The 8,882-nt window shown below is 35.2% G+C and overlaps 1 protein-coding gene across 1 annotated transcript; it reads left to right on the top strand.

Annotated features, from left to right (window-relative positions):
• Positions 1-5,387: 5,387 nt before the first annotated feature.
• Positions 5,388-7,734, top strand: LOC120257160 (subtilisin-like protease 4). Its single transcript, XM_039264747.1, has one exon. The coding sequence runs from the start codon at positions 5,404-5,406 to the stop codon at positions 7,654-7,656; it is 2,253 nt and encodes a 750-aa protein (XP_039120681.1). The 5' UTR covers positions 5,388-5,403; the 3' UTR covers positions 7,657-7,734.
• The last annotated feature ends 1,148 nt before the right edge of the window (positions 7,735-8,882 follow it).

The following is an 8,882-nucleotide window of genomic DNA, read 5'->3' as shown; positions in this document are numbered from 1 at the left end:
TATCACTCCTACACCATGTATCATGGGGCTCCCAGACTTGTCTTAGGGATGTAAATAGGGTGGGGCCGAGTGGGGGAATGGGATCCCCGTCCCCATCCCTGCTTCCCATGGGGCGGGGATTCCCCACCTCTAAATTCCCCTCGGGGTCCCCACGAGGTCGGGGAATCCCTGCCCCCCATGAGGTCTTCTACTTTAATATAACGTAGAAGACCTATCTGACAATTGTCAATTTATCATAAAAAATTTACCAATATTATTTTAATAATATTAAAATATTTATAACATAATACTAAATTATATTATTTTAAACTAATTTTTATTATTTTATCTCATAATATATAATAAAATTAATTTTTTAAAATTATTATATCTTTAAAGTTGATAAATAACCTATTTTATATAATCTTAATTTTATCTTAATTTTTATAGAAAAATAAAAAAAATTTTATTAAATTTTTTAAAAAATTTTCATATTATTATATTCATACATCACACGGGAGTAACACTAGTATTACTAAAAATCTAAAACATTATTAATAAATACCAAAATAATATATTTTTTTAAATCCAAATATTTGGTCCTTATAATCTTATATTCATATTGAATTTTTTTAAAAAATAAATAAATAATCATATAAGTTATTTTCAATATATATATATATATATATATAATTAAAAATCGGGGAATGCCCGTGGGGATCCCCGCCCCGCCCACGCCCCCCATCGCGGGGTGGGGTACTCCCCCGAGAGGACGGGTCCCAGTGGGGAATGAAGATTCCCCGCTCCATTTACATCCATAACCTGTCTTATTATTTTATATCTCTCATTAGTTATATTTGTTACCACGCCTATATTGCTCCTACACCATGAATCATGGGCTCACAGGTTTGTCTTATTATTTCAGTTATATTTGTTATATAATTTTATTTTCTTCTTTACTCTGGTCTTGTGTTCTTTAGTCTTTACTCCGAGTAGATTATTTTGAGCTTTTCTTTTTGTTGTAATTTTTTTAAATTTTTAATGGATGTGATTTATTTTTTTATAAATAAATAAATAAATAAATTTAGAGAACATGATTAATACTATAAATTAATATTGTTGATTTTATCCGTATTTGAAGGACGTTCATCTATAAAGTTGTATGACTTCGTTAAAACTTGTCCACACTTAATTTTGATAAATATTTTAAAATTTGACAGTTAAAATTTAGATTTTATTTCTTTTACTTATTTTCTCACTTATCATTTAGATTTTTAGATTCTTCATATATATATATATATATATATACACACCTCTATAAAAGATGAAATTACAGGTTAATTTGAGTAAGCAACTAATACTTTGAGACAATTCTTTTTTAAGAACATGATAGTTGAAATTATAGTGACCTGAAATTTTTGTTGCTCAAGTTGTATAGTAAAAACAATTAATTTTCTAGTTTTTAAAGGAGCTCTTTTCATTTTTAGGTAGCATTTGGTTTAATGTAATTCTAAATGCAGTTGATTTTCAGTTACAATGTAAGTGAAAATACTTGGTTTTGAAAATACAATGCAGTCAAATTTTGTGTTTGGTTGGATGCAACTGAAATTATTGTATTATAAAATTTTATCTTTGTTTGAAAAGATTTGTAAATCTAGAATTGGAAAACACATGTGTATATGTGTATATATATGTGTGTATATATGCATATATGCATATATGTATATGAGTATATATATATATATATAAATATATGTATATATGTGTATATATGCATATGCATATGTGTGTATGTATATATACATATATGTATATAAGTATATATGTATGCATGTATGTATATATATATATATATATTGGTTTTCAACTCCCGGGATTTAATTTTACATCCAATTTGGGCGTAAAACCAAATACACCAAAAAAGCTATTGTAATATAATCGCAATTGCATCAGGGTTTGCAGATACACCCAAACAAACAATGAATTTCATAAAGTAAAGTATTTGGTTTTACATGTAAAACCAAATACATTTTATATGTAAAACTAAATACACCCAAACAAACACACTCTTAATGTAATATGATTGAGTGAAAATATGCATCGAATGTAACCAAAAGCAAGGCCCAGATACGTAGTAGTGGGTGCACTGAAAGGGTGTGAACATAAGTCACGAGATACAAGGATTTTGTTATGTAAAAAAGTATGCCGTGACATGTTAAGTGGCAGACAAACAAAGCAGAGAAACATGATCATGCACTCAATCATAAGACTGTTAATCATGTTAGTGGTTATCATGTAATCAATTAGAGTGAGTAGTGAAGTCTATCACGAACGAGGGTTGTGCACTTGGCAAGCTGTTACAATGCTTTAAATGAATGGGGCACAAAATGGATAGGGGCAGAGAGTATTATCCCCTTTCTTCACTCTTCTTCTACTTCTCCTTGTTTCTTTTCTCATCTCTACCCTTCTTCACCTATCTTCTTCCTCTATCCTCCCAATTCTAAACATTTAATCGTTGCATATGCAACATATACTTGAATTTCAACTAACCTGCGTACTCTATTTCTCTCTGTTGCATCTTGGGTTCTATCTTTGTACTCTTTTTGTTTTGTCTTTTTTTTAATGTTTATTAGTTAATGTAGTTTATCAATTTTTTTTAAAAAAAAACCTAAACATAACAATTTATCTGTATTGTGAAATTATAAATAATATTTTTATAAAAAAATCCTTGAAAAAAAAGAAAAGGACCAAATAACTGTTTACAGAATATATCTACATATATTTTAGTATTTTGTAAGGGTACAATTATAATTTTTGTACAATTATTCTTATCTTTGTGAAATTATTTGTCAACCCTCCCTTGACAAACATTAATCCAGAAATTTGGACTGATCCTTGGTGTTTTGAAATCACATTAGATGTTAAACCCACTTTTTTAAACATGAATTTTTCTATTGAAGATTTGAATGTTTCTGATTTCATTCAAGGTAACAAATTGGATTTTGGGCTTATGGCAGATTGTCTGAGCACACATCTTGATTGGAGCAGGCTTTCCAAAATGATTTTTGATGATTTTTGTTTAAATTAATGGGTTTGGTTTCATGATTTTTCTTCTGCTAAAATTGCTAGTGTGGTTTATAATTTCTATAATCACAAAAACCTCTCTAATTCCAATTTTTGGGATGGCTGGCATATTTTGTGGAGACTTCAAGTAGCACCACGTGTTAAAACTTTCACGTGGAGGTTGCTACATGGTTGCACTCCAACATTTGAATTTTTCTATAATCTGAATCTTGGCCCCCAGTTGATGTGCCCTTATGTGGAATTCACAAAGGAACTACAGATCATATCATTTAGGAATGCAGAGTGAGTCGACAATGTCGAGCTTTAGTGGAAGCTTTTATAGGTGTTAAATTGGAAGACATTGGTGATTTCGAAGAAGGATATTGGTTATCGAGATTTTGGCACACTAAAATAAGCAGTAACTCTTTTAAAGCTCTTATAACTACCAGTGCTTGGGCATTGTGGAAAGCTAGATGTGATACAATGTTTGGGAACAGAGCTGCAAATGTTCAACAAATTTTTCAGCAAACAGTGAAGTTAACCAAGGAGTATTCGTAGAGAAAGAAAAATACCTTCACGGAGTTTCTTCAAATACCTTTTCATAGATTCTCTATTTCGGTTTTGTGTGATGCATCTTGGATTGGCAATCAATCCTTTTGTGGACTAAGTTTCATCATTGTTGCTGGTAACAAGCACATTATTCTTGCAAATGCTTACTTAGACATCTATCAATCAAGCTTACAAGCTAAAGTGGCAGCAATTGGTGCAGCGTTGGAAGTTTGCAAGCAGAAGAATTTTAATATAATCAAGTTTTATGTGATTGTCCGGCGACAAATGAGTTAATCAAGAAGAATGACTCTTGGCTATCTTGGCGATTCGGTGAGGAACTTTAGAAGACCCGGAGACTAGTTAATTGTAATCCTGTGATGGTTCTTGATTTGGTAGAAGAAACCTGGGTGTTACTTTATATCACAAGGGGCTCAATCTGTTGGCTGGTGGAGGTGGTGCTTAAAGCATGGTTTCATTTGATTGAGTTGTGCTTCAATTTTATTTATTTATTTATGCTATGGTTGTACCTTCTTTGTCACAAACCTCCGCCCTTTTAACTTTTAAACCATTTGTAGCCCATATACGGGCTTATACAACACCATTACTAATGGGCTTCACTATTATCAAGGCCTAACACGTTGAGCACCATGAGCAGGGCGTTTAATTAAAAGTGGTTGTAAGCTCCTGGGTCAAAAACCAAAATAAATATATAATACAAAATCTATTTATTTAAATAAATATTTTTAATAAATATTTTTTTAAATGAAAATATAAAAATACTGATTAAAAATTTTTAATTATAATTTTAAAAATATTTAATTTAGCTCATTCTTAATGAATTATATACGTTATTGATTAAGTAGATTTTTTTGTAAAAAATAGTTTCTTAACCGGACCCTTCATAAATGAACTTAACCGGCTCTCTATGTTTTTTTTACTATTTATATAGTGAAAAAGAAAATCATAATTTATAAGGGTTAGGGTTTGGATTTAAGCTGTCGGGTGTTTATATAGAGATTTTTTTTTTTTCAAAGGTATATAGAGACTTCTCTTGTTTTGGAACGAGAGAAGATGACTCTTCATATACCTACATTTTCATAACATACTATACACTAGCTAGGTTGCCATACAATATTTTGGCCATTCCCATGTTATTTAATTTTTATTCAGATTACTTTTGAAGGTTTCTACATTATCTTTATGTGGTGAAAAGTTAACAAAACTTGGCTCTATTTTGATGTTTCTTCTGTTTTGTGTTCTTTTGTGATGATGGCCTTTGTGATCTTATATATTTTAAGCCATCCACAACGTGTAGTGTTCTTACGTATCCCTTTGTTTGCATAAATTTCAATTTATTTCATTCACTTTTCAGACTCGCTCTTCATTCCCTCCATTTTTCTACAGTCCAAACATCATCATGGACTTGCAAATACCGTTTGTGCAGATATCACCAAATGTAGCTTTTTATATCATTTGAACTTTTTAATCTTCTCTTAATCATAGATTCAAACTATTACTAAATAATCAATCCACTTGTATACTAGCTAACATGAAAAGTCTTCTAATATTATTCTTAATTTTCTTTCATACATATGGATCAAGAAGAACAAAAACTCGAATAAAATGGAATCAATATCATGCAAAACAGTGAAATATATGGCAAGCCGGCCCTGCCGGCACAACTCTAATATGCATTCCTTCCAGACAAATCCAACTATCTTTACAGCCCATTCATCGCTAATATATGTATATATATATACCTGAATGCATTAGCACAGAAAGCACCATAACTCAAACCATTAGATACTCAAGATGAAGTTGAAGTTGCACTTCTTCTTTCTTATATCCTTGTTATTTTTTATCTCTCATGCATTACCAATTATCAATGCTACTGATCCTTCTGAGGTTCAAACATACATTATCCATGTATTACCACAAGAGAAGACAGTGTCATCAACTTCATTGGATCTGCAGAGTTACTACAAGTCCTTCCTTCCAATAACTTCTACAAGTAGCTCAGGAGACAATAAGAAGATGGTTTACATGTACGAGAAAGTCATCAGTGGTTTCTCTGCAAGACTTACACTTCAAGAGCTCAATGAAGTAACTACGAAGGATGGCTTCATTGCTGCTTATCCTAATCGGTTGCACACTCTCCTAACAACTCACACACCAGAGTTCTTAGGCTTGAACCTGCAAAATGGGTTGTGGAATTTGAGTGGACATGGAGAAGGGATCATCATTGGACTTATAGACACCGGTGTGTTTCCTAATCATCCTTCATTTAGCGATGAAGGCATGCCGAAACCGCCTTCAAAATGGAAGGGGAGGTGTGATTTCAATGCAAGTATATGCAACAACAAGATCATTGGCGCAAAAACGTTCCTTGATGGAACGACGGGGATGGCACCGATCGATGAGGAAGGTCATGGGACTCATACGGCTAGCACTGCTGCCGGCAGCTTTGTTGCCGGAGCTGAAGTCTTGGGAAATGCTAAGGGAATTTCCGTCGGGATGGCACCGAAAGCTCATCTAGCAATATACAAAGTGTGCGGGTTGGAAGAATGTGCAGACGCTGATGTATTGGCAGCTATGGATGCAGCTATCTCTGATGGCGTGGATGTGCTTTCGATCTCACTTGCCTCATACACACAAATATTTTTTGAGAGCAGTATTGTCATCGGAGCATTCAGTGCAATAGAGCAAGGGGTATTCGTCAGCTGCTCTGCGGGGAACGCTGGACCGACTGCAAGTGTGATCGCTAACGACGCACCATGGATTCTCACAGTAGCGGCAAGCACAATGGACAGGAAAATTTTAGTAAGAGTGAAGCTTGGCAATGGAACAGTGATTGATGGGGAATCAGTGAACCAAGATGATCACATTTTGCCTGCAGGTTTCTTGCCTTTAGTGTACGCTGGAGCTAGTGGCAAAGTTAACGCTAGTTTTTGCGGTAATGGTTCATTGGATGGTCTTGATGTGAAGGGGAAAATAGTTTTATGTGATAGAGGTGGCGACATTGCTAGAATTGGCAAAGGAGAGACAGTGCGGATTGCAGGTGGGATGGGAATGATACTCACAAACAAAGTTGCCGATGCGTACTCGATCTTAGCCGATGTACATGTGCTCCCGGCATCTCATGTTAGCTACTCAGATGGATTGAAGATAAAAGAATACATTAATACTTCAAGCAATCCAACGGCAAGAATATCCTTCCTAGGGACGAAGTTGGGAACATCACCAGCTCCGGCAATTACTTCGTTCTCGTCTCGTGGTCCGAGTCTTGCAAGCCCGGGGATTTTGAAGCCGGATATTACCGGTCCTGGTGTGAATGTTCTTGCTGCTTGGCCTTTTCCTGTTTTGCCCGGTAATGTTAGTATTTCATCTGAAGTTTCTTTCAATATAATCTCCGGCACTTCCATGTCTGCACCTCATCTAAGCGGAATTGCTGCACTTATCAAGTCTATCCATCCGGATTGGTCGCCGGCGGCTATCAAGTCAGCAATCATGACAACAGCTGATACTATGGATCGGTGCGGGAAGCCAATCTTGGATGAACGGCTTCTTCCTGCTAATTTTTTCGCAGTTGGCTCTGGTCATGTGAATCCAAAGAAAGCAATCAATCCCGGTTTGGTTTATGATATCTGTCCTGATGATTACATTCCTTATCTTTGTGGTTTGGGATTCACAAATGAACAAGTTGGAGTCATTACTCGCCGACGCATAGATTGTGGTTCAGTGAAAGCAATTGCTGAAGGAGAACTTAACTATCCTTCAATCTCTGTTTCATTCAAGGATGGAAAAACTTCCCAAACTTTCGAAAGGATTGTGAAGAACGTCGGAGAAGTTAACTCTAGTTACATTGTAGAAATTGATGCCCCATCAGAAGTATTTATAGATGTCAAGCCGAAAGAACTATATTTCAGTGAAACTATCCAAGAGATAAAGTTCAAGATTACATTCAGCATTTACAATGTTGGCAACTCCACTTACTCTCAAGGTCAATTGAAGTGGATTTCAGACAAACGGACAGTGAGGAGTCCAATATCTATTATGTTCAAATAATCTGCAACATTAATGTTTTCAGATTTTACTTTTGACTTCATGATTTACCTGTAATGCTTTGAAGAAGGAAGTCCACCACACTGGAAGTCATTTTCTATGAATTCTGCTTCTTTCAAATGTTTATTCAGAAGATTTTTTTTAAGTAGATAACAATAATTTATTCAAAAAAATGAAAAACAGGAACAACCAAACCAAACTGACAAATATGACCTACAAATACGAGACAATGAGCTAAAAAGCTTTCGAATTATAACTGGATTAGATTATCCAACCTTCCTCTGCACTGCTGGAACTAGGATTCCATTGTTGCTATTCTGAATCCACTAGGGGAGTTAACATTTGTCCAAAAAAAGAAGATGTTTCTCTTGAGCATATGAGAGCATTAGTGAGGCTTAAATCTCCTACTTCTTTTCCCTTAGATATGATTGTTGATGTGGGAGTGAGAAACTTCAAAGTTCGGTTTGAGGATGACGGCATTCCGTTCATTCACTCGAAGACAGTTCACGGTCCTGCTCCTCAGAAGAATCCAGTCCTTGCCTCCTCCTTTCGTCTGATGGTTTTATCTGAAAAATCCCTGGCTGCCGCTGAGAACTCAGATGCTTTCCCTTGACTAAGGGGAGTGGGAGCTCTAGTGATCAATCTACAGTAGTCCCCTAGATTCCATCGGTCTCTCATCAGAGAAACAAGGAAGGGGATACACTGCTCATGCACAGTGGCAACGTGAAGGCCGATCATGCAATGGCTATCTGTGTGCATCGAGATCAGGCTTCATTGGATCATCTTGGATCCTTGTTGGTGTCTGGTTCCCCTTGAGATCATACCTCCACTGATTCTCTTAATAATTCAAATCAGTTTCAATCCCGAGACACTCAGATTCAATTTTTAGGTTCTCAAGAGAAAACCGTGCCTCGGGATATGATTCCCCCTGAGATCACAGATATTTCTTCAGATGATATGATCCAGCCTTGGGATAAGATTACTTCCATCAATTCTCAAGTTGATTCAACCCAATCAAATTCATTTAAACCGAACCCAATTAATGTCATTCTTGATTCGGTTATGGACACTAATCCAGTGATTATTCAAGATCCTTTATTTTCAGATTCTTTACCTGAGTCTAAAGGAAAGGAGATTTCTACTTCTAAGGTCTCTGCTTATTCAAATACTGATGAATTACCTTCTCACTTGAAATCCCTACTGCCGACTATTTCAATTCCTGAGGGATA

Source organism: Dioscorea cayenensis, unplaced genomic scaffold (assembly GCF_009730915.1).
Source record: "Dioscorea cayenensis subsp. rotundata cultivar TDr96_F1 unplaced genomic scaffold, TDr96_F1_v2_PseudoChromosome.rev07_lg8_w22 25.fasta BLBR01001918.1, whole genome shotgun sequence".
NCBI lineage: Eukaryota > Viridiplantae > Streptophyta > Magnoliopsida > Dioscoreales > Dioscoreaceae > Dioscorea > Dioscorea cayenensis.
The sequence above is the reverse complement of the archived record's forward strand: the minus strand, read 5'-3'. Positions and strand labels throughout refer to the sequence as shown.